This window comes from Dendrobates tinctorius, unplaced genomic scaffold (genome assembly GCF_039654945.1).
Source record: "Dendrobates tinctorius isolate UK_male_01 unplaced genomic scaffold, ASM3965494v1 ptg000192l, whole genome shotgun sequence".
NCBI classification, from domain to species: domain Eukaryota; kingdom Metazoa; phylum Chordata; class Amphibia; order Anura; family Dendrobatidae; genus Dendrobates; species Dendrobates tinctorius.
The window spans coordinates 2,457,184-2,484,295 of NW_027361859.1; the positions used below are offsets into that span (position 1 = coordinate 2,457,184).

Below are 27,112 nucleotides of genomic sequence, written 5' to 3' on the forward strand. Positions count from 1 at the left end.
TTTATCTATATAATCCACTGATTTTGGACAGTGAGGGGTATCTTTATAATCCAGGGGATGTCAGGAATCCCAGGAAGGGTCTTCTTAAGCTGGAGATGTCCGTATGGTAGCTTAAATTTGTAGCTTTAGTAGAAGCCTTCAGGAGCTCAGCACAGGATGACCTACTCCATCCAGCAGCAAGCCACGCCCCTGAAGTAAGCTTTCAATGGACAGGTCTAGCTATAAAAAACTAGCTATAGCAGTGCTACCCCTGCAATAACACTCCCCTCATCTGCCTCTTCCTCAATTGAGCAAACTTGCTGGAGTGTGCCAGATTAAGACTAGCCTACCTGACACTTTACTCTTTAAACGGCCTTCTTACTGTAACCTAGTTAGCTGCCTCACTGCCCCACAGCTCAATGATACTTTCCTCCCCCCATCTACCCCAGCAAGCACCTGCTCAATTAGTAACACACTCCTTTCAATGTCAGTGGATCCCAGTGTTGCATTCTGCTCATTTAGATCCAGTACCTGGGCATCTAAATCTACAATGTGCACACATTTCGCACAGCAGTATGCAACTTCAAACGACTGTTCAAGGACTGCGTACATGCAACAAGATGTAAACTTGATGGCATTGTCAATAATGAAGCATTTTTACTCATGGGGATTAAACAACATAGAAATATAAGGAAGTAAATACCGTGATTTAGTATGGGTTACTCTCTTCTAAATTTTCTTAATCCACACACTGAAGACAAATCACACTTGGGAACAAATCATTCACAAGCACTTTCATTTATTTCAGATGCTTTAAATATAGTTAATTTTCCCATAGTTGTAAAACAACCTGCAACTCAATGCAATGACTGCAAGGAAATTTTTAAATGTTTGTTGATATTTATTGGTAATTGCATACATTTCCTAATCATCAGCCAGTGCTCCAAATTGCTTTCCATTTCTCATTTAAATTTGTGACTTACTTTGATTATAACTTATGTATACAGTGGGTACGGAACGTATTCAGGCCCCTTTAAATTTTTTACTCTTTGTTTCATTGCAGCCATTTGGTAAATTCATTTTTTCTCATTAATGTACACTCTGCACCCCATCTTTACTGAAAAAAAACAGAAATGTAGAAATTTTTGCAAATTTATTAAAAAAAGAAAAACTGAGATATTACATGGTCATAAGCATTCAGACCCTTTGCTCATATTTAAGTAACATGCTGTCCATTTCCTTGTGATCCTCCTTGAGATGATTCTACTCCTTCAATGGAATCCAGCTGTGTTTAATTAAACTGATAGGACATGATTTGTAAAGGCACACACCCGTCTATATACTGTAAGCCCTCACAGCTCACAGTGCATGTCAGACCAAATGATAATCATGAGGTCAAAGGAACTGGCCAAGGAGCTCAGAGTCAGAATTGTGGCAAGGCACAGATCTGGCCAAGGTTACAAAAGAATTTCAGCAGTACTTAAGGCTCCTAAGAGCACAGTGGCTTCCATAATCCTAAAATGGAAGAAGTTTGGGACCACCAGAAGTCTTTGTAGACCTGGTCGTCCAGACAAACTAAGTGTGACGGACTCAGCTTCAGCCCATTTTTTGAGTGGACCCTCTGGGTCGTGGCACTCACCCACCAAGGGCGAGCTGACCTTGTGAGGAACCACCCCCTATACAGGGAATGTCAGGGGAAAGACCAAGGGGGTGAGCCACAACGACTGCTGTGACCAGACGGCCAGCTCAGAGGGACACTATGTGAGTGTCTGACGACCAGGGACAAGCAGGAAACAAGACAAGACAAGACGTAAGTTCAAGGCATCTTCATTTAGACAACTGCAGGAACATTCAGTGCAAAAACGTGAGAACAAGCAAACACAGCAAGGTGCGTGCGTGGGCACGCCAAGGTCCATAGCATAGTACGTGCCAGGCACACATGGGTACAGGCAAAGGCACAATGGCATCGGACTCCGGACAGCTGGCAACGATCGACATGATCAGGGCATCAGGCTGTGGACATCAGCTCCGGACATCAGGCCGCAGTCATCAGGCTTACGATCTCTGGCAGCGATCGGCAGGTTTCCGGGCATCCGGTAGGCAAACCAGGGTTCAGGCAAGGAGGCAAGACAGATATCCAGGCATGGTGCGTGTTAGGGAACACGCCGAGGTCCAAGGCAGGATTCCAGGCAGGGTGCGTGCTAGGGGCACACCAGGGTCCAGGGCAAGGTGCAAGGCAGGGTGCGTGTGTAGGGGACACACCAGTGTTCAAAGCAACAAACAAGACAGGGTGCGTGTATAGAGACACGCCGAGGCACAAGGTACAAGGCAGAGTCCTGCGCGTGCCAAGGGGCATGCCAGGGTTAGGTTCAACATACAAGACAGGGTCAGGTTCAACATACAAGACTGGGTCCTGCACGTGCAGAGGGGCACGCCAGGGTCAGGGTTCAAGGCAGGGTGCGTGCTAGGAGCCACGCCAGGGTTCAAGGCAGGGTGCGTTCTTGTGAACTCATTTTCTGGTTTACCTCTGGCTTCTGGTGAGGGTGGTGGAGCTGGCTGTGTTGACAGAGGAGTCGTGAGTTCTCCATCCGGGCTCCCTCTAGTGGTGACAGTAGGTAATGAAGTTGATCTAAAGGAGGACTGTGAGTGGACATCAGGAGTCTCTGACTGGATTTAAGACAGCCGACTCCCTAATTTTGTGCTGGTGATTTCTCCTGCCCTGAGGTTCTGGTTTCCAGTTCTGTTCCTGCCTTCTCAAGCTAAGTGTGCTCTGCTATTTTTTCACATGAGATTTGGTCTGGTTTACTCAGTTTTTGTGGTCAGCCAGCCCCTGCTGCGGCTGTGCTGAATTTCCATTCTTAGGTCTCTGTTTATGCCAGTTTGCTTTTTGTCCCTGATCAGATTGGTGCTGATATAGGGAACTGAAGTCTAGCGACTTCAGGGTTTTTGTTATCAGAAAGTGTTGGACATTTTTTGGCAGGGTTTTGTGCGTGATTGCAGACAGTATCTTTCCTTTCCTGTCCTTTCTAGTTAGTGTGGGCCCCATCGTTTGCTCAGCCTATTTTTCTATCTGTGTGTTTTCTTCTTGTCTCACCGACAATACATGTTGGGGGCTGTCTATTGCTTTGGGGTCTGCTCTGGGGCAGTTTAGATTTCCCCTTTTCTTGCTTTAGGCTTATTTAGTTCTCCGGCTGTGACGAGGCATCTAGGATCATCGTAGGTACGCTGCATGGCTACTGCTAGTTGTGTGGATAGGATCAGGGGTCTGCAATCCGCTTAGTTACCAACCTCTCTGGTTTTCTGTGGCTTAGCTTGTTTTTGTTTTTCCTCCTCGGTGACTCATTCATAACAGTGTGTGCTAGGAGCCACGCCAGGGTTCAAGGCAGGGTGCGTGCTAGGAGCCACGCCAGGGTTCAAGGCAAGGTGCGTGCTAGGAGCCACGCCAGGGTTCAAGGCAGGGTGCGTGCTAGGAGCCACGCCAGGGTTCAAGGCAGGAGACACGCCTCACTGGCCAGCGCACACGGCTGAGACACAAGCACGCTACACGACTAAGGTACAGGAGGCGGGTAAGGGCAATTTGTCACGAATGCCTGTCCTGAGTGACATGGCTCAAAGGCCGGTAACTAAAACAACAGGACTGACTAGTGACACTGTCCTGTGTGACGCGACCACGCGACCAACAGGTCGGTACTGAAACAACAAGACAGAGGGGAGGGAAAACCAACAGGGCAAGGAAAAGACAAAGCAAGGAGCGGAACCTGGAGAGGAACATAGGCAGAAACACAGAGTCAGGTCAGAGAGAGAACAGAGCTAGCAGCGGAGCGTAGGCCAAAGCCCAGAGCCGGGCCAAGGCTGAACCTTGAGACTAGCCAGGAAACGAGACATAAAACTAGCAGCGGAGCGTAGGCCGAAGCCCAGAGCCGGGCCAAGGCAGAGCCTTGGGACTAGACATGGAAAACCAGGCAGAGGCAAAGAATGTGGAAGTACTACAAGGCTCAGAATAGCAAAGGCTAGACATGGCGAAACAGGCAAGGCAGAGAACAGAGGAAGGACTACAAGTCAAAGAATAGCTAAGGCAAGACATAGCAAGACCGGCTAAGGCAGAAACAGCGGAAGTACTACAAGGCAAAGCAAGGCAAGGACAAACACGGCACGAGAGACAGCACAAGACATGGCACGAGACAAGAGGCAGAGTACAAGCACAGAGCGTGTGCAGAGACGCACGACAGGGCAGAGTGCAGGGGCACAGAATACAGGGAGCGACCGAGCAGACCAAGCAGCCATGCAGGGAAGCAACACAATAATCAGACCCTGACGATAGGGAGGGGCGGTCTGATATAGCACCATAGCACCAGTACTTCCGGGTCAAGACCAGGGGAGAACTTCCAGTTCAGATCCTCCAGGATCACAGAGAGCAGTCACATGACCAGGGATTCCAGACATGCAGAGATGATTGCAGAACCAGACAGCGCTGGAGCCTAGGAAAGGTCACATGATCAGGGGTTCTTGGAACACAGAGATGATCACAGAAGGCAGAGCAGAAACACAGGCATCTTGCAGCCCAACAGTCATGAGGCGAGTGTGCACACTGCTCTAGGGAACATGCAGGACAGCAGACAAGAGATGCGCGTGCACACCGCTCCAGGGGTCATGAGGCAAAACAGACATGGCAGACATGGCGGACGTGACACTAAGCAATCATGGGCGAAGAGCCTTGGTGAGAGAGGTAAAGAAGAACCCCAAGATCACTGTGGCTGAGCTCCAGAGATGCAGTAGGGAGATGGTAGAAAGTTTCATAAGTTCAACTATCACTGCAGCCCTCCACCAGTCAGGCCTTTATGGCAGAGTGGCACAACGGAAGCCTTTTCTCAGTGCAAAACATATGAAAGAATGCAAAGTTTGTTAAAAAACACATGAAGGACTCCCAGACTATGAAAAATAAGATTCTCTGGTCTGATTAGATGAAGATAGAACTTTTTGGTGATAATTCTAAGCCGTATCTTTGGAGAAAACCTGGCACTGCTCACCACCTGCCCAATACAATTCCCACAGTGAAACATGGCGGTGGCAGCATGATGCTATGGGGGTGTTTTTCAGCTGCAGGGACAGGACAACTGGTTGCAATTGAAGGAAACCTGAATGTTGCCAAGTACAGAGATATCCTGGAAGAAAACCTCTTCAAGAGTGCTCTGGGCCTCAGACTTGGCCAAAGGTTCACCTTTCAAGAAAACAATGAACCTAAGCACACAGCTAAAATAACAAAGGAGTGGCTTCAGAACAACTCTGTGACCATTCTTGACTGGCCCGGCCAGAGCCCTGACCTAAATCCAATTGAGCATCTCTGGAGAGACCTGAAAATGGCTGTCCACCAACGTTCACCATTCAACCTGACGGAACTAGAGAGGATCTGCAGGGAAGAATGGCAGAGAATCCCCAAATCCAAGTGTGAAAAACTTGTTGCATCATTCCCAAGAAGACTCATGGCTGTACTAGCTCAAAAGGGTGTTTCTACTTAATACTGAGCAAAGGGTCTGAATACTTATGACCATGTGATATTTCAGGGTTTTTTTTAATGAATTTTTAATAAATTTGCAAAAATTTCTACATTTCTGTTTTTTTCCAGTCAAGATGGGGTGCAGAGTGTACATTAATGAGAAAAAAATTAACTGTTTTGAATTTATCAAATGGCTGCAATGAAATAAAGAGTGAACAATTTAAAGGGGTCTAAATACTTTACGTACCCACTGTATATAACTCTTCTTGTACAATTTGGCTAAATAATGATTTAGAAAATATATATAATTGCTAGATAATTGATGCTTAATATGATGTAATTTCTCTAACACATTTTACACATTCTCAGCATGAAAATGATTTCCCGCTATGTGACTTTTCTTATGTTTAACAAGATTCACTTTGTAGGCAAAACATTTGTCACAGTCTGAACACGAAAACGGCTTCTCTCCAGTGTGAACTCTCTGATGTGTAGAAAGATTTGTTTTCTGGCTAAAACATTTCCCACATTCGGAACATGAAAATGGTTTCTCCCCTGTATGAGTTCTTAGATGTACAACAAGATTATATTTCTCGTAGTAACCTTTTCCACATTCTGAACATAAAAACGGCTTCTCCCCTGTGTGAGTTCTTTGATGTATAATAAGTTTTGATTTACTGGAATAACAAATCCCACATTCTGAGCATGAAAATGGCTTCTCCCCTGTGTGAGCTCTCTGGTGTCTCAAAAGAAGTGATTTCTGTACAAAACATTTCCCACATTCTGAACACGAATATGGCTTCTCTCCTGTGTGGATTTTGTTATGTACAACAAGAGCTGAATTGGATGAAAAACATTTCCCACATTCAGAACATGAAAATGGCGTCTCAGTGCGGTGAATTCTTTGTGCAACAAGAGTCAATTCGTGCTTAAAGCTTTTCTCACATTCTAAATATAAAAATGGATTTGTCTCAGCACATGCTCTTTGATGTTCCAGATCCCATCTGTTGTTTCTATTTTGATGAACATTCTGTATGGAGTCAGAAGATAGCACATGTTGAAATGGATCAGATGATGGATCCTTGCTGCAAAACGTTGAAGGTGAATGTGGGATAATGATATCCTCTTCCAATGTACCTGGTTTGATACTATGATCATCAGTTCTGAAATCTAAGCTCCAGGTAAGATCATCTGACGAAAAAAAGTTTTTACTGAAGATATTCAATTTATTTCAGTAAAATTCAATTACTTGATCAAGACAGTGATGGCAACAGGAAACTTCAATCCAAGCACTATTAGGTTACGATGCTAGCCTGAGGTTAAGGTCAAACACTCCCTTGATCTACCTGCACGTTAGCACACAGCAAGGCACAGTGGTGAAGCAGTATGTTCATGTAAGAAAAAGCCTGCAGCAAGGGTGGGGTTGGAATACGGTTTGTATTTTTTGTTATTAGTAAAATCATGGAGTGGATACAAGAAACCCCATAGGATTAGTTTTTTTTATACTCCTATAAAGAATAAAAGTCAATGAGGGAGATTTATTACAGTAAGACTGGCATAGACCTACTGCAGCTGTCTTCAGAGTCCAGCGTTGTTTTTCTGTGACGTCACCACTTTGCAGACTGGCTGGGTCACGCATGCGCTCTTGCGTGACCTGGAAGTCTCTTTTACAATAAAAGCCTATGGAGTGTTAGAACCAGTCTCCATAGCCTTTCATTGTAAAACTGACTTTCCTGAGCCGGCTAGACAGAATTGCGGTGACGTTACAGAAAAGAATGGTGCTGGACAACAGAGAAAGCGGAAGTAGGTAAGTATATTACTAAATTCACACTACATTACATACACACACATTTAATCAATAAAAAAGTTAGTGAGAGAGCTTCTTTACATGTACAACTGCTTGACATTTGAGTATGACCCAGTTCCTTCTTTGAGCTTAATTTGGGTTAAAAAGTGAATAGATCTTTTGAACTACCATATATACTCGTGTATAAGCCGAGATTTTCAGCACATTTTTTTGTGCTGAAAATGCCCCCTCGGCTTATACACGAGTCATGGTGCAGAAACCAGCAGGGGGAGGGGGAGCGGCGGCAGGAGCCAGGGGCTGGGATATCATACTCACCCTCCTGTGCCTTCGCTGAACGTCCCTACATCCTCCGTTGTCCCAGCGCTGACAGCTTCTTCCTGTCTTCAGCGGTCATATGGTACCACTCATTAAGGTCATGAATATGGACACCTATGGGCGTGGAAGCATATTCATGACCTTAATGAGCGGTATCATGTGACCACTGAAGACAGGAAGAAGCTGTCAGCGCTGGGACAACGGAGGATGCAGGGACGTTTAGTGATGGCACAGGAGGGTGAGTATGAAGGAGGAGGATGGGGGAGCACGGAGGAGGACTGGGGGAGGACAGGGGAGCACAGAAGAGCATGGAGGAGGACTAGGAGAGGATGGGAGAAGCAAGGAGGACTGGGAGAGGACGGGGGAGCACCGAGTAGGACGGGAGAAGCATGGAGGAGGACAGGAGAGCATAGAGGAGGACTGGGGAGCATGGAGGAGGACTGGGGAGCATGGAGGAGGATGGAGGAGCACAGAAGAGCACCAAGCAGGATGGGAGAAGCATGGAGGAGGACTGGGGAGCACGGAGGAGGACAGGGGAGCACAGAAGAGCAGGGAGGAGGACTGGGGATGGACGTGGGAAGCACGGAGGAGGCCTGGGGGAGCACAGAAGAGCACGGAGGACTGGGGAAGCATGGGAGAGCACGGAGCAGGACGGGAGAAGCATGGAGGAGGATGGAGGAGCATAGAGGATGACTTGGGAGCAAGGAGGAGGATGGGAGAGGACAGGGAGCTGAGCCATACATAGAAGGATGGAATGGGGGAGCCGAGCCATGCATACTGGGAGAGCCACACAGAGCAGGACAGGGATAAGGGGACAATGCATACCCGGCTTATACTAGAGTCAATTAGCTTACCCAGTTGGCAAAATTAGGGGCCTCGGGTCGGCTTATACTCGAGTATATACGGTACCTCTTTTAGACAACATGATTATTGCCTGCATTTTCCCCACCTGATTTTTATTGCTTGCTACGATATAATAAAGAAGATTTCTCCATGATGCGGTGAGTGCCGTCATCTTCACTTCTAATACTTGGGACAAGACAAAATGCAGCTTGCATCAATTTACAAGTAACCGTAAAAGAGTAGCTGGCCAATATTAGCAGGAGGGGAGAATAAAATTCTATTGCATAAAATCTCAGCAGGAAACTATTGCTCTGACTTCAGACGGTGGGCTACAGATTCCAGAATGTTCCTGGGATCTGATATGAACTTCTCACTGTCCTTTCAGACTGCATTAAAGGACAATACGGTGCATTATCTAACCCCTGACAAACAGTTGAAGTGTGGAGACAAGCACTCTACTCAAGGTAGAGCAAGTATGATGCCGAGTCTCTTCTCACAGGCAAGTCATGAGTTGGGATAGTCAAGGAGTCCGATCTCAATAAAACGAAGGGTACATCATAAACAGAGGGAAGAGACAAAAGAGTAACTGTCCCAGGTCAAAACACCAGGAGAATAGAGGAACAGAGCAAAGGGGTTAAACAAACAAATGGTCAAAACAAGGTCCAAGGTCAGGCAGCAATAGATCAACATGCAAAGCACTAGGCACGGAGAATATAAACCACACTGAGGTGAAGCTACGGCTGCCAGCTACCTTGGACTGCCAACCCAGTTAAGTAGAAGAGTAATCAAGGAAATAATAAGCACCTGTGGAGAGCTCAGCACCTCCCAATCTCACATTGGACGGCTGAGATGCCAATTACTGCGACCTAAGACACACTGAGGGGTGGAATCGTTACAGTACCTCCTCTTCCAGGGGGGCCACCAGACCCCAGGTTTCTATGGAAATTTCAGATGGAAGGCCTTGACTAACAACACTGCCTTCACATCTCGAGCTGGGACCCAGGATCTCTCCTCAGATCCATACATTTCCCCTCCAGTGAATGAGGGAATTGTGGAACCTATGAGAATCCACCACCCTCTGAACCTCATATTCCAAGCCTCCATCGACCGGAAGTGGGGTAGGCCGCGATGAGGGAGACACTTCCGAAAGGACAATCTCCTTTTACAGAGACTTATGAAAAACATTAGGGAAGCAAAGGGATGGAGGAAGCCTTAATCCTAAAGCCACCAAATTGACCATCTCCCAGATCTCATACAGATCAATATACTTTGGACCCAAATTTGCCGACGGCACTTTAAGGGAGGCAAATTCGTGATGTAATCCATACAGATGAGTCCATGGATTTTCTGGAATCGTAGTACAGCCAATTCCCCGGCTGGCTGATTATGACAGGCTTTAGCTCCTGTGCAGACTACAGGGGCGAATACAAAATCTTTAACCCCTTCACCCTCTGAAGATCGTTTGCACGTTAATGACCTGGTCAATTTTTACAATTCAGACCCCTCTGGGGTCTGGTAATGACAGAGGACAATAAAACTTTCACTCCTTATCTATTAACTGGTCCAATATTTATGTTTCTCCCTCTCCCATAATGATAGTTCTGCTTCACGTCACTTGTCTTATCTATTGCATTTTTTCTGTGCTGTGTTGTGCATAAATATGTGATTCTTCAGATTTTGTATTAGGTTAGCCTGATGAAGAGACCTGAGTAGTCTCGAAAGCTTGCAATGTGTTACCATCTTTTCAGTTAGCCATTAAAAGGTATCAACCATTGAGGACTCTCAATTCTGAATATTTTTCTATCTACTGGCTAACACGGTACAAAGATATACGGTACATCTTTTCTGTATCAGTATTGCTGTAGTAACCAGTATGTTGCAGTCGCCATTAAGTTAGCTCAGCCTGTGCTACTGGAGACATGCCAGCTTAAGTTTGGCATTTCTGAAGAGATGAGAGCTTGCCTAACATGTGGACGCAATATGTGGTTTAGGTACACTGGAGCTCAAAAGGGAGGGGGTATTTGGATTTAGGAATGGAGTATTTGCTGAATTTCTTTTGGGAGGCGAGGAGCCATTTCGCTTTTCCAGAGCCTTTGTACTACCAGTAACGTGTAAGCCCCCTATATTTCCATTAACAGATGACAGGTCTGAGTGGGGACTTGCTTTTTTTGTGGATTGGGTTGAAGCTTTTATTGGGAACATTTTACATAACGTTAGGGAACACCGTTATCCGGCGCTCTACGCTGATCACTTACTTTGGGGTTTCCATCTAAATCTCTGGGTGACAAGATTCAGATGAAACCCCCAAGGGATCTATTCACTATAATGAGGCAGCAGAGTTACTCTGTACTCTGTTCAGCAAAGTTCTTTTCAGAAGGGCACTTTTATGCAATCCTAAAAAGACTGACACCGCCAGATCACAGGTCAGACGGTGTCCACGGTGCCTCCATCTGCCTCATTATAGGGAATCTTCCGCCATAGGTTTCATCTGAATCATGTATTTCAGAGATTTAAACGGAAATCCCAGTGCAAGCGCTCAGCGCAGGATAAATGTGCTCTAAGCCCTACTGTGATCTTTGGGAGGCAGAATAAAAAAACCACAGTAGGTGAAGAATTGTTTATTTATTTTTTACGCCGTACCTCGTGCGATATAAGTGATTAGGCGACTTTATTCCTCAGGTCGGTGCGATTACAGCGATACCGGATTTATATCGTGTTTTTATATTTGGCAGCTGTCACACACTAAAAGATGCTTTTTATTGCAAATAATTGTTCATGCATCACCACATTTTGAAAGCTATAATTTTTACATATTTCGTCCGACAGTCAGGTGATGGCTTGTTTTTTTTTTGTGAGATGAAATGACGATTTTATTGGTACCATTTTTGGGCACATGAAATTTTTTGATCACTTTCTATTCTGATTTTTGTGAAGTAGAATAAACAAAAATCAGCAATTGAGGAATTTCTTTTTGGGGGGTGGGGTTATGCCGTTCTGTGTGTGGTAAAATTGCTTTATTCTGAGAGCTATAACTTTTTTATTTTTCCGCTGATGGAGCTGTATGGCAGCTTTTTTATTATAGGACAAGATGATTTTCAGCGATACCATGTTTATTTATACTGTATCTGTCTTATCACTTTTTATTCCACTTTTTGTTTGGCAGTATGATGATAAAGCACTGTTTATTTTTTAAGGTGTTCACTAAAGGTGTTAACTAGTGGGACAGTTTTATAGGTCGGGTCGTTGCGGACGCGGCAATACCAAATATGTGTACTTCTATTGTTTATATTTTTTTTCATACAAATATTTATTTATAGGTACAATATCTTGATTTTTTTAGATTTTTTTTACTTTGTCCCACTATGAGACTATCATTTTTTGCAGGCTGATCGCTTGTAAATCATGGGGATGCAGCTGCATGATCAAGCAACTTTTCTAGCTCTGGTGACCCAGATGTTGTCATGACATCGGGTCACCTTCGCAACGATCGGGACCCCGTGTCACACTGCGGCACTTCCAATCCAAAGGCAGAGGGGCTGTCATCCTTCTGCCGGCTTCCGGAATGCTGCAACAGCAATGATCTGTCCGTACAGAACAGACTGTATAGCGAATTCCTGAGATTTTTTTTGTGTTTGGGAAAATTAGTGTCAGTTGTGCCCATTTAGCTATTCAACTAAAATGTTGAAAAAAATTCAAATCCAATAAAATCCATGTCACACAATTGTACCAACCAGCGACTGAGTAGAATTTAGAGGCTGTAACTCACCTGTGCAGTTATCTGTACAAATCTCTTCTTTACACCTCTCATCACCCCTCACATATGTCTCTGTAGTATTAATATTAGTCAGATCTTTACCCTAAAACAAATATTGTAAAAGTCACAGACAGATGGAGAAGTCACATCTACGATCAGCTCTAATCCTGCCATCTCCACCATTCTCATTACACAAGTAGAAAACATATAATACTGGTGGATAAAACAAGACTGAGCACAAGACCTTCACAGCCATCTACACATCATAGGGGAGATCTCATGACACCTTCTCTCCATCTACCTGATGATCCTGAGGAACATTGGGATCCTCTTGTTTACAGTCCTGTGGTAGAAGAGGACGGGGACATCTCTCTGGTGTTGTTCTCTTACTGGAAAGATCTGGAGGAAACATATACAGGGACTGAATTAATTCTTTACATACAGATAATTATACACTGTGTGTACTTAGTTCTGTCTATTACCTGATGATGTGAGGGGCTGGGGAACCTCCAACATGACGTCCTTGTACAGATCTTTATGTCCTTCTAAATACTCCCACTCCTCCATCGAGAAATAGACGGCGACATCCTGACACCTTACAGGAACCTGACACATACAATGATACTGTCATCCCCTCGATCCCTTCATAGCATTTCAGTATAATGTCTCAGGATTCCCACCTCTCCACTGAGCAGCTCAATCATCTTGTAGATGAGTTCTAGCACCTTCAGGTCATTGATATCCTCTTGTATCAGTGGGTGAAGTGGAGGCTCCATGGTTGGGCTCAAAGTTCTTGCCCACCTCTCAGACACAGGGTCCTGACAGCGCTCTCTAGAGGTCTTCTTCACTACTGTGTAATCCTGGTTATGGAGAGACACATTAATAAACCTCACTACAGACATTTCCAGAGTCCTCACTTCTCCAGTTCTGTCCATCAGTTATTCCCATAGCTAACAATAATGTAATGTGAGGTCATCAGAATCTCTCACCTCTCCAGTAAGCCGGAAGAGGATCTCTAAGGTGAGGTGTAATATCCTCTTCGCCATCGTATCCTTTTCCATCCTTGATGGCTCAAACAGGAAAATACTCTTATACAGATTATCTTCACTGCGAAGATCCGATATTGAAGAGACCTGAATGGGATGAAGAATAGCCAATGTAACATCATAAAGAATCCAGAGTAAAAACTGTAAAGGAGGTTGAACTCTTCATATGACAATAGTCCTATCATCTATATACCAGCATCAACGCTGGGAGCAATTTTGTAGTAGCAGTGTTGTATTATAAACTGAATTTGGGCCATGGGTATTGGGCATCTTAGTGTTCGACATTAGTTTTCAATAGAATATAGAAGCTCCAAAACTTTTGACAATTGTGAACACATCCTGGCAGATATCAGTAGATGTGGCATCCCCTGTCCTTCTTAACTAGTGCTAAAGTGAGCAGACAAAGACTAAACCTTTAAAAAATTCACTATTATCGCCCTATGTGACGCTACAAACCGCACGTCTTACAGATTGACACCATGACATGGCACCATCTTGACTCCTGCATTTCACACCATAGGGTACAGTATGGTCCTGATACTTGATGTACCTTCATACTATTTGTAATACAGCACACACAGTGAAAAGTAGTTTCTTCTTTGATGGTAGTCTTTCCCTCAGATCCTACAGGCTGAAGATATGTCCCATACATTAATACTTTCTGTAAAGCTGATTCATGTCTCAGAAATTGACACTAGAATCGGCATCACCATCTTCAGGCTTACTGTAACCACCAAGAACTACTGCAATACAGCGAATACAAATGCCATACAAATGAATTTAGAGAGATACGCATGAAAGACTACCATCATCCCCATTACCAGCAGTGTGCTATGAGGTCCCTTACTGTGACGCTAGTCACTACTCACAGATAAACCATGAGGCTGGGTAGTCAAGAGGTCTAAGGTCAAATGCCAGGAAAGTACTTCATAGACAGAGGGTGAGAAAAAGGCATAGTCAGGTAACAGTCTGAAATCAATATTCCAAGAAGGTAGCAGATCACGACAAAAGGACTAGACAAACAGATGGTCAAAATAAATCCTACATCGAGCAGCAAAGGTTAGAATACCAAACAAGGAGCACAGAGCAAGCACACACATCATGACCAAAGTTACAATTGGCAGTAATCAAAGGCAGAGAGTATTATTCTGAACAGGTGACACATGGATGAAGCTCCAACCTACCATGGTCCTGATTCTACTGAAAGCTTAGCATGCCCCAGAATCCGACTGGACGGCAGAACTGTCATTCACTGCGTGCAGACACTAAGATAGGATGAATCATGGCACATCCTAGAGATAATATGTCCCATTTATATCAGACTTTTATAGCAAATCGTGTTTAAAAATTAGCACTAATTAAAAAGGCCCATATCTCTGGAACATATGATGGATTTTATTTAAAAAAAAAAAACCCGCTGGCAGTTCCTCTTTAAACCTTTAGTAACGGAGCCAATTTTGACCTTAATGACCGGGCCAAATTTTTGAACCCTGACCCAGTGTCAATTTATGTGATAATAACTCTGGAATGTTTCAACGGATCCCAGTGACTCTGAGAATATTTTTCATATTGTACTTCATGATAGTAGTAAAACTTGTTTGATACAACTTGCATTCATTTCTGAAAATATAGTGAATGTTGTGAACGTTTCGCAATTCTCAAACATTTTATTCGTATGCCCTTGAACCAGAGAGTTATGTCACGCAAAATAAATAAAATTTTCCCACATATCTACTTTACATCTGCATCATTTTTTAAAAATATTTTTTTTTGTTAGGCATTTAGAAGGGTTAAAAGTTGACCAGCGATTTCTCATTTTTCCAACAAAGTTTACAAAACCATTTTTGTAGAGGTCACATCACATTTGAAGAGACTTTGGGGGGCCTATATGACAGGAAATAGCCAAAAGTGACACCATTATAAAACTTGCAACCTTCAAAGTCCTCAAAATCACATTAAAAAAGTTGTTTTAACCCTTCAGGTGCATCACAGGAACCAAAGCAATGTGGATGTAAAAAATGAACATTCTGCTTATTTATACAAAATTTTTACTTTAGCGAAAACATTTTTATTTGTCACAAGGGTATCAGAAGAAAATTTGCACAACAAATTTTGGCATAATGTCCCCTGAGCACACTAACACCCCATATGTAGGGGAAAACTATTGCTTGGGCACACGGCAGGGCTCGGAAGAGAAGGCACGATTTGACTTTTTGAAAGCAAAATTAGTTGGAATCGAGACCGGACACCATGTTGCATTTGGAGAGCCCCCTGATGTGCCTAAACTGTAGAAAACCCCTCACAAGTGACCCCATTTTGGAAACTAGACCCCCTCTTTTTTATTTTCACAAGGGTAGCAGGAGAAAATGGATCCAAAAATTTGTTGTACAATTTCTCCTGAGTAAGCAGCTACCCCATATATGGGGGAAAACTTCTGTTTGGGTGCACGGCAAGGCTTGGAAAGGAAGGAGTGAATTTTTGGCAAAGTAGATTTTGATGGAATGGTCTGCGAGCATCATGTTGCGCTTAGAGAGCCCCTGATGTGCCTAAACAGTGGAAACCCCCCCAAATGTGACCCCATTTTGGAAACTAAACCCCTCAAGAATTTTATCCAGGGGTATAGTGAGTATTTTTAACCCACAGATAGTACACAGATTTAATAACATTAGGTTGTCGTATGGAAAATTTTGATTTTTTTCATGAAAATGTTGCTTTAGCCCGATATTTGTAATTTTCACAATGGACAATAGGGCACATGGAAGGGCTAGTAAAGGAAAGAGTGTTTTTTGTCTGCATTTAATAGTAAATGCCATGTCGCATTTGGAGAGCCATGCGAAAACAGCAGAAACCCCCAAAAGTGGCCCCATTTCATTTTGGAAGCTAGACCCCTCAAGGAATTCATCTAGGGGTGTACTGAGCATTTTTATCCAACAGGTGATTCACTAAACTTTATAACATTTACATTTGAAAGCAAAAAATGAAAAAAAAATCCACTAAAATAGTGTTTTAGCACCAAATTTATAATTTACACAAGGGGCAATGGCTAGAAATTGGACTCCACAAATTGCTATGCAATTTTTCCCAAATGTGACTGTACACTACTGTTTGAGCACATGGCGGGGATTGGTAAGGAAGGAGCGCTTTTAGAATGCAGATTCCGTTTGAATAGATTGTGGACTCCATTAGCTGAGCTAGGTGACCCCATATAGGAAACTTTACTGCCTAAGGAAAGAATTTAGGGGTGTAGTGAGTATTTTGAAACCATAGATGCCTCACAGAATTTTATAGCATTGAGACATGGAAATATGACATTTTAGTGGTAAAAATGTAATTATTGCATTTGATGCTAATTTTTCAGGTACACAGGGGCTAATAGGTGAAACAGATTTGTTCATTTGGTCAGTACGATTTCAGCGATACCAGATGTAAATTTTTTTTATGCTTTGCTACGTTTATACACTAAATACAATATGAATTTGTTTATGCATCATCATATTCTGAGAGCTGTAACTATTTTTTTTTGCTGATTGAGTCATATTACGCTTATTTTTTGCAGGACGGTTTGGCGCTTTCATTTATATCATTCATTTTACCTATGATTTGACAGCTTTTTATTCACTTTTTTGAGAGTCTGTATTATTTTTAACAGCGTTCGCCACACGAACTAAATAACACGCCAGATTTATAAAGCAGGTCATGCCGAACGCTAACAATTATGTGTACTTTTTTTGTGTATTTACACTTCATTTTGAGTGTCAAAATGGCTTTTTGTGATTTGTTTGCACTTTTTTTATTTATTTTTTTTACACATTTTATTTTACTTTTTCCACTGTGCAACATGTATATTTTTTTTTATTGCAGGTCCCATACACTGCTATACTCGTGTACTGTAGAGCATGAGAGCACTCTGTGAGTCACTGTCTCAGCTTGTGAGATCCAGCTATAGGCCGGGGGGTCACACTTGCGAGAAACTCGCCCGAATCTCGCACCTCAATACCCGGCATTGCCGCCGGCACTTGGGATCGGAGCGTTCAGCTGCACGTATTTCTATGCAGCTTAGCGCTCTGGTCCGAGTGCCGGCGGCAGTGCTGGGTATTGAGGTGCGAGATTCGGGCGAGTTTCTCGCAAGTGTGACCCCGGCCTATAGCTGGATCTCACAGGCCACTGTACCCTTGGGTCATCACTTGACCTCAGGACACCATAATAACCATCAGGACCCACGATTCTCATCGCAGGGGTCCAATGTTTACTAAGGGAATCTTGTGACCACTCCCCTTGCAACAACTAAAATACTGCTGTCACTATTGACAGTAGTATTTAAGGAGTTAATGGGCACCAGTTCTGATACCGTCCGGGTCTGATACTGCAGGGCGTAATTATTAACTTAACCCTTAGGGGTGTAAAACTAAAAAGTAGTAAAACACTTCTCTGACATAACCAGGTGTATAGCGAAGTCCCTGTGCTTGTTAGGTGAGAAATGAAGAGCTAATATGTGCTGTCTACAGCAGAATGTCCACGGTCCGTCTTATTGTTACAAGTCAATCACTGATACTTGTAGATTACATGTGACGTGGAGTGGTGTGAGACGCCTCTTTAAAAAGATAAGGGTTTGTTACATTAGGGGCGAATATGCCGCCCAACACCCGCCAGGTGTCCTGTGCACGTCCTATTACTTGGGCTAAGTCCATGTCGCCCCCCCGTCCTATTGAGAGTATAGAAGCATTATACCCATCAGTGTCGCAATCCGCTAATACTCAAGAAACAAAAATATATACACCTATTTTTGTACCAATAAGTTATTATTCTTTTTGGTACATGTTCCCCCCTAAAACGCTTCCACTACAAGGTACAGCTCGGATAGCGACCCCTCACACCTACATCAGAGGGAATGGAAGAAGGTCTTTCTCCTGGAGGGTGAGGACAGAAAAAACTGCTAAAGGGGCTAAAGTCACCCGCCCAGTAATGAGGAATCCCCAGCACCTACCTCCACCCGCAGAGCCGCGCTCCACATATATGGCTGCTCTGTGTGCACAGGACCTGGGATGAGGTCACAGGAGGGGAGGAGTCAGGGGTCACATGATCAGGGGCCTCAGTGTATGCAGGACTCTGCTGTGCTGGCTGTCATGGTGCTGGATGAGGGGAAGTTTCTGTGTGGGGTCAGGAGGGGTTTACAGGGGGGATGTAGCAGAGCCGTGTGTGTGCGAGGTGTACGAGGTGTACGAGGTGTACGGAGCGGAGCCGTGTGTGTACGAGGTGTGCGGAGCCGTGTGTGCGTAAGGGGGTAAAGAGGAAGAAGAGTCAAAAAGGGGTTACCTTTCCTGCTCCGTATCCTATCCAGAACCACCTAGCCAGACAGCAGGGTTGCCGGGGGGAAGACATTCTGCACTGGACCGACTGGACCATGTGACTGCAAGGGGCAGGGAGGAAAAGGAAGGGGCGGTGGACCGGAAGCTGTGCAGGCAGAGGGTGCGAAAGGAGAGCGCGCCAGAGAGAAAGGCTACAGCACCTTTCTCCCAGAGAGAGGTCTCCTCGTCAGAGGACTGGGACTGAAGTATGAGACATAGTGAACGCTGTAGGTAAGTACGTGGACTCGGTAGCTTCCATGGCCAGAGGAGACCTCCCCCCTGACAGTGCAGAGACAGTGACCCGGGCGTGCAGTCCCGGTGACAGGCCGGAGCCCCTGAGTGTGGTAGAGAGACTTCTCAGTAAGCGCAATAACGTTCCTGTGGAAAGACAGTCAGAGTATCATAAAGAGACTGAGAGCAGGGGAGACTCAGTTCCGCAGCGTCTCCCTGCTCCTTACTGTAACCCCTGAGGTCCCACCTTCATCCAGAGGAAAAACTACAGAGACTGTAATCCCTGAGGTCCCAACTTCATCCAGAGGAGAGACCACAGGGACTGCAAGTGCTGCTGTTGTCGGTGCCAACGTGGGAGAAAGAGACCCTTCAATCAAGCTTTCCCCAGACTGATGTTATAATAATTCCAGTTTAACCGTTTCAACGCCTCATAACTGTTTAATAGCTTTCTTTAATCTATTTTGCTGTTAATATTGTTTACTCATTTAATCCCCCACTGCTTCTCTCTGCGTGGAGAGTATGTTCCCTGTAAATAAACCCTTTAACTCTTGGTGTGTCTCTGATCCGTGGCGACATCCTCAGCACCTGCAGCATATTACATGTGTACGAGGTGTGCGGAGCCATGCGTTTATGACGTATACTGAGCGGAGCCGTGTGCGTACGGCATCTACGGAGTGGACCCACGTGTAGACGACGTGTACGGAGCAGAGCCGTGTGTGTACATGGCATAGCAGTCTGTGTACGGAGCAAAGCCGCCTGCATGGACGCTGTGTTTTGAGAGCAGCCATGTTTCGATGATGTCATTTATATTTGTTCTCAAAGAGATATTGCTCCAAACGAGGCTCATTACGGGGAATCTATCACCCCCCAGGACGTATATGACCTATTAATATGGGCATACAGGTGATATAAATGTTACACTAGTCCTGCCTGTATGAATCATATTAATGGTTGGGTCGTTCAGAAATCTTATATTCTGTCTTTACGCTAATGATGGCTTCGAGGCAGGCGGTGCCTGGAAGAAATCTCTGCCTCCTGTCCTCATTACAATACTGCCCCCTCCCATACATGTCAGTTCAACCTACAGCTATTTTGTTGATCCAGAGGAAGTTAAAAACCCCACAAGTCAGATGCTAATTGCGCCATATTAGGAGACAAATTCCTTCCCGACTCCACATGCAACTATCAGACTAGTTTTTTTGGTCAAAATTTGGGTTACTGTAATAAAATCCATAGTCGCACATTAAAAAATCTGCATCTGTTATTATAAGTAAACCTTCTTTAGACCAAAATTGTAAACAGTATTCTAAGTGTGGTAGCACCAGTGACTTGTATAGAGGTAAAACTATGTTCTCCTCGTGAGACTCTCAATGCATCCCATTATTTCTCTAGTCACCTTCCACGACGGTACACGGAGATTGTCTCTTTGTCCTCATCGGGGACAAGAAGCACAGAGGGGTTAAAAGGCCCTCCCACTTGCCAGTGTCTTTCCTGTTCCCCATGGGGCAAGGAGAGGTCCGTATACTGTGGTGGCCGGCGACTTCAGTATATTGCGAGATCACAGGCTTTTTACCTGTATTGCCTGGCAGCAGGGGGTCGCATTCCGCCTCCTCCTTCAGGCTGCTCCCATTGTCCCATCTGCGGTGACCTCGGGACCCCTCTGGCCTTCCCGTGCCCCCGAGAGGGCAAAGCAGGCCAGGGATCCCCGACCGGGGGCCTCCTGGAGCTCCACGGTCTTCTCCAATGCGTGGTGTCTCAGCATCCCGGAAGTGATGTCAGTGAAACGCACGTGTCACTTCCGGTACTGGCGTTCCAGCTTGATTGCATCGACTTCCGGCCACCGACCGGGCCCGGCAGCGTGAGGTGCCCGCTTAATGAACACCGGCACATGGACCCAGGAGGGGGAGGGGGAAATCCGACTATGCTGGGGGCAGGTGCTGACTTCCGACGGCCATAAAAATCCTGCCGAAGTTGCCACAGAGGTAAGACTAATTCCTCAGCATGGAAGGCATTTCCTGCCCTGCGTCTGCAGAGCCCAGTGCTGCCCCGCCACAGTGAGTGTATGCAGGGAAGGTTTCCGGAGGGTGGTTAAGATTAAGGGTTCTTTTTCTCCTGAATCCTTTATCCCTCTTATTTTAGGGAGATAAGTCTACCCCCAAAGCCAGTAATAGAAAAAGTACCCAATTTGTAATATTAAATTGTCCTCTCTATGGGATAAAAAACTCTGCCAGGCCTGCACCGACAAATTGGTCAGAGCGGAGCAGCCGTTCCTTTTGGAGGAAATTCGCTCGCTGGTCAAGCAAGAGGTGCAGTCTTCCCTGGTGGCTTTTATTCCCCCATCACCACCCCCTTCTCCAGGGAAGAAAAGGAAGATACAGGTCAAGGACTCTGAGTCTGAGTCCGACCTGTCTTATACATCATCCTCTGGTAGATGGGAGGAACCTGTATCGCCCAAGGCCTCTGAAATCCCAAAGTACCTCTTCTCCTCTGACTATATCGAGGAGCTGGTATCTGCAGTACGCAGCACCATGGAGTTAGAAGATGAATCAGAGCCTCGGTCCATTCAGGATCAAATGTTTGGTGGGCTAAAAATGGAGAAACGTATAGGGTTCCAGGTGCATGCCAACATACTTGACATGAATTTGCAGGTATGGGAACTTCCATAAAAACGCCTTAGCACCCACTCGGAAATTAAACACAGATTTACCCTGGAAGGTGATTCTGTGAAATGGGACATTCCCAAAGTCGACGTTCAGGTAGCAAGAGTTGCGAAAAAACCAGCACTCCCATTTGAGGATTCTTCACAATTGAAGGATCCTATAGACAGAAAAATAGAGACTCCTAAAGAAATCTTGGGAGACATCTACGTTCACCTTAAAGGCTAACATCACCTCTACCTGTGTAGCTAGAGCTCTCTTCCGCTGGCTAGAGGAATTAGAAACCCATATATCTCAGGGTACCTCCAGGGGTGAGTTACTGGACTCACTGCCTATTCTTCATAAAAGTACTGGATTGTTAGTGGATGCCTCCATGGAGTCTATTAGAGTTGCCGCTAGGTCTCTAGTGCAATCCAACTCCGGTAGGAGAGCTCTAAGAGAGCGGTGATATTACCTCCAAAGCAAGAATGTGTTCCATACCCTTAAAGGGGGAGTATGTCTTCGGGCCGGTCCTAGATGAGATCCTAGAGAAGGCCACAGACAAGAAAAAAGCCCTCCCGGAACAAAAACCTCCTAAAAAAACGGCTTTTTCATGCCCCACAGTCTCAAATCTCCCAGGCGAGATGGTAAAGGCAAGACAGGGAGATGGAGCTACGCAAAAGGTAGAGGAAAGAATATTCTCGTCCCACAGCAGCAGCATTCCCAACAGGAGAAACAATGACTCTGACCCGGTGGGGGGGAGACTCTCAAGATATGCACATCAGTGGGAAAACATCACCACTTCCCACTGGGTCCTCAATGTCATCAAAGAGGGTCTATTGATAGAGGTCATCTCCTCCCCTCCATGGGGTCTAAAAGTCACTTCCCTTCCATCTGTATAGTGCCTTACCTGGACGACTTACTGATAGTAGCTTCCACTGAGACAATCCTGGAAACCCAGGTGTCAAAGACTAGACACATTAAAATCCCTAGGATGGATCCCGAACTTGAAAAAGTCTCAGCTGCGGCCCTGAAAGACCAGGAAATTTCTGGGAGTACTCTTGCAAAACAAATGTCCTTCCTTCCAGACGACCACCGTCAGACCTTAATATCAAAGGTCAGAAGGTTCAGGGACATGAGATCCCCTACACTCTGGGAAGGCATGTCGGTCTTGGGCTCTATGACAGCTTGTATACAATCGGTAGCCTGGGCTCAAGCCCACTCCAGAATCCTTCAAACTCATATATTGGTGAACTGGAACGGTCATCCCTGTACTCTGAACAGAAGAATGCACACTCCGGGTCGAGTAAGAGCCTCCTAAAGCATGGTGGATAAACTTCAAAAACCTCCACAGAGGCGTAAGCTGGACCCAGGTCCCGCTGACTACATCGGATGCCAGCAGAAGAGGTTGGGGGGTCATGATAAACCATATTCCGTTCCAAGGTCTCTGGGATCAGACAACAAGTGGAAAGTCATCCAATTTCAGAGAGCTGAAATCTGTGGAAGAAGCCCTTCTGGCAGCAAATCGCCAGATTACTGTACAGCACGTCCGAATATATTCGGACAACACGACCACAGTTGCTCATATCAAGCACCAGGGCAGTACAAAGTTCAACAGCCTAAAAAGAATTTACCAGGCAGCACATGGGGGGGCAGAGACTGCGAATGAGGTCCCAGGCAGCGCACAGGGCCTCAGGCAGCACAGGAAACCCCAGGCAGCACACAGGGGCCCCAGGCAGCACACGGGGGCCCCAGGCAGCGCCCAGGAGCCCCAGGCAGCGCACTGGAGCCCTTGGCAGCACACATGGCCCCAGGCAGCACACAGGTGCCCCAGGCAGCGCACATGGCCCCAGGCAGCGCACATGGCCCCAGGCAGCACACAGGTGCCCCAGGCAGCACACAGGTGCCCCAGGCAGCACATAGGGGCCCCAGACATCGCACAGGGACCCTAGACATCGCACAGGATTGAGGTACAGACTCAAGAACAGGGCCCCAGACATCACACAGGGGGTCCAAAACAGCACACAGGGGGTCCCAGACAGCACACAGGGGCCCCTGGCAGCGCACAGGGCCCCAGGCAGCACACAGGGGGCAGAGACAGGGAAAAGGGCCCTGTGCACTGTCTCTTCCCTCACCTTGCGCACTGTCTCTAGCCCTATGTGAGCTGTCTGGGGCCCTGTGCCCTGTCTCTGCCCCCTGTGTGCTGCCTGGGGCCCTGTGCGCTGCCAGGGGCCCCTGTGTGCTGCCAGAGGCCCCTGTGTGCTGCCTTGGGCCAATGTGTGCTGCCAGGGGCGCCGATGCGCTGCCTGGAGCCCTCGTATGCTACCTGGGGCCCCTGTATGCTGCAAGGGGCCCTGTGCGCTGCCTGGGGCCCCTGTGTGCTACCAGTGGCCCCTGTGTGCTGCTTGGGGCACTATGCGCTGCCTGGGGCACTGTGCGCTGCCTGGGGCCCCTGTGTGCTACCTGGGGCCCTGTGCACTGCCTGGGACCCCTGTATGCTGCCTGGGGCCCTGTGCACAGCCAGGGGCCCCGTGCGCTGCCTGGGGCCCTGTGTGCTGTCTGGGACCCCTTGTGCTGCCTGGGACCCCGTTCACAGTCTCTGCCTCCCATGTGCTGCCTGGTGCCCCATGTGCTGCCTGGGACCCCGTTCACAATCTCTGCCCCCCATGTGCTGCCTGGGGCCCTGTGTGTTGCCTGGGACCCCGTTCACTGTCTCTGCCCCCTGTATGCTGCCTGGGGCCCCTGTGTGCTGCCTGGGACCCCGTTCACTGTCTCTGCCCCTGTGCACTGCCTGGGGCCCCTATGTACTGCCAGGGGCCCTGTGCACTGCCTGGGGCCCCGTGCGCTGCCTGGGGCCCTGTGTGCTGCCTGGGACCCCTTGTGCTACCTGGGACCTCGTTCGCAGTCTCTGCCTCCCATGTGCTGCCTGGGGCCCTGTGTGCTGCTGCCTGAGGCCATGCGTGCTGCCTGGGACCTCGTTCACTGTCTCTGCACCCTGTGTGCTGCCTGGGACCCCATTCACAGTCTCTGCGCCCATGTGCTGCCTGGGGCCATGTGTGCTGCCTGGGACCCCGTTCACTGTCTCTGCCCTGTGTGCTGCCTGGGACCCCGTTCGCAGTCTCTGCCCCCATGTGCTGCCTGGTGCCCCATGTGCTGCCTGGGACCCCGTTCACAATCTCTGCCCCCCATGTGCTGCCTGGGGCCCTGTGTGTTGCCTGGGACCCTGTTCACTGTCTCTGCCCCCTGTGGGCTGCCTGGGGCCCCTGTGTGCTGCCTGGGACCCCGTTCACTGTCTCTGCCCCCCGTGTGCTGCCTGGGGCCCCGTTTTTGATGGTTCTCAAAAGCGTGAAAAATCTGATCTACAGCAGCTGGGGTATATTCTGGCCCAGAGGGGTGTAAACTGTCCTAGGCCACTTATATTATATTCTGGCGGGGAGGTTAATCTGGCCTGTTACACAGGGAAAGATGTGGGCTCACTGCTGGAGCCCACATCAAAGGGAGAGATACTGACATCAGCGTACTATTACGCCCGACGTCAATAAGATACTGTCATCTGTCATACATCATACACACATAGCTATGCTGCGTACACACACTCGACTCCACTCCTCCGTAGATATCACACACGCACGGCTCTGCTCTGTACAAATCGCACACACACGGCTCTGCTCTGTACACCTCATACACACAGCTCCACTCCGTACACCTCGCACACGCACGGCTCCGCCCCGTACACCTCGTACACACGCGGCTCTGCTCCCTACACCTCGTACACATGCAACTCCGCTCCGTACACCTCGTACATACACGGCTCCGCTCCGTACACCTCGTACACATACGGCTTCACTCCATACACCTTGTACACACGCGGCTCCGCTCCGTACACCTCGTACACATGCGGCTCCGCTCCGTACAACTCGTACACACGCGGCTCTGCTCCGTACACCTCGTACACACGCGGCTCCACTCCGTACACCTCGTACACACGTGGCTCCGCTCCGTACACCTCGTACACACACGGCTCCGCTCCGTACACCTCGTAGACATACGGCTTCACTCCATACACCTTGTACACACGCGGCTCCGCTCCGTACAACTCGTACACACGCGGCTCTGCTCCATACAACTCGTACACACACTGCTCCGCTCCATACACACATGGCTCCACTGCATACACCTCGTTTACACTTGGCTCTGCTCCGTAAACCTCGTACACAAATGGCTCCGCACATACGCGGCTCTTCTCCATACACCTCGTACACACACGGCTCCGCTCCGTACACCTCGTACATACACGGCTCTGCTCCGTACACCTCGTACATACACGGTTCCGCTCCGTACACCTCGTACACATACGGCTTCACTCCATGCACACATGGCTCCACTCCATACACCTCGTTTACACTTGGCTCTGCTCCGTACACCTCGTACACACATGGCTCCGCTCCGTACACCTCGTACACACACGGCTCCGCTCCGTACACCTCGTACACACACGGCTCCGCTCCGTACACCTCGTACACACACGGCTCCGCTCCGTACACCTCGTAGACATACGGCTTCACTCCATACACCTCGTACACACGCGGCTCCGCTCCGTACACCTCGTACACATGTGGCTCCGCTCCGTACAACTCGTACACACGCGGCTCTGCTCCGTACACCTCGTACACACGCGGCTCCACTCCGTACACCTCGTACACACGCGGCTCCGCTCCGTACACCTCGTACACACACGGCTCCGCTCCGTACACCTCGTAGACATACGGCTTCACTCCATACACCTTGTACACACGCGGCTCCGCTCCGTACAACTCGTACACACGCGGCTCTGCTCCGTACAACTCGTACACACACTGCTCCGCTCCATACACACATGGCTCCACTGCATACACCTCGTTTACACTTGGCTCTGCTCCGTAAACCTCGTACACAAATGGCTCCGCACATACGTGGCTCTTCTCCATACGCCTCGTACACACACGGCTCTGCTCCGTACACCTCGTACACACACGGCTCCGCTCCGTACACCTCGTACACACACGGCTCCGCTCCGTACACCTCGTACACATACGGCTTCACTCCATACACACATGGCTCCACTCCATACACCTCGTTTACACTTGGCTCCGCTCCGTACACCTCGTACACACACGGCTCCGCTCCGTACACCTCGTACACACACGGCTCCGCTCCGTACACCTCGTACACACGCGGCTCCGCTCCGTACACCTCGTACACACGCGGCTCCGCTTCGTACACCTCGTACACACGCGGCTCCGCTCCGTACACCTCGTACACACGCGGCTCCGCTCCGTACACACACGGCTCCGCTCCGTACACCTCGTACACACACGGCTCCGCTTCGTACACCTCGTACACACGCTGCTCCGCTCCGTACACCTCGTACACACACGGCTCCGCTCCGTACACACACGGCCCCGCTCCGTACACCTCGTACACACGCGGCTCCGCTTCGTACACCTCGTACACACGCTGCTCCGCTCCGTACACCTCGTACACACACGGCTCTGCTACATCCCCCTGTAAACCCCTCCTGACCCCACACATAAACTTCCCCCATCCAGCACCATGACAACCAGCACAGCAGAGTCCTGCATACACTGAGGCCCTGATCATGTGACCCCTGACTCCTCCCCTC

At 47.6% G+C, this 27,112-nt stretch overlaps 1 protein-coding gene across 1 annotated transcript in view; it reads right to left on the reverse strand.

The window, feature by feature from the left end:
* The window catches only part of LOC141055943 (uncharacterized), an 80,370-nt gene extending 61,727 nt beyond the window's left edge, over positions 1-18,643 (reverse strand). The window contains exons 1-7 of the mRNA XM_073552641.1: positions 18,552-18,643; positions 13,182-13,325; positions 12,873-13,052; positions 12,675-12,798; positions 12,494-12,591; positions 12,205-12,295; positions 5,833-6,664 (exon numbers count right to left, since the gene is read on the reverse strand). Coding sequence (XP_073408742.1) covers positions 5,833-6,664; positions 12,205-12,295; positions 12,494-12,591; positions 12,675-12,798; positions 12,873-13,052; positions 13,182-13,325; positions 18,552-18,641 — 1,559 coding nt within the window. The 5' untranslated portion in view covers positions 18,642-18,643. The remainder of the gene's footprint in view (positions 1-5,832; positions 6,665-12,204; positions 12,296-12,493; positions 12,592-12,674; positions 12,799-12,872; positions 13,053-13,181; positions 13,326-18,551) is intronic.
* Between the last annotated feature and the right edge of the window lie 8,469 nt (positions 18,644-27,112).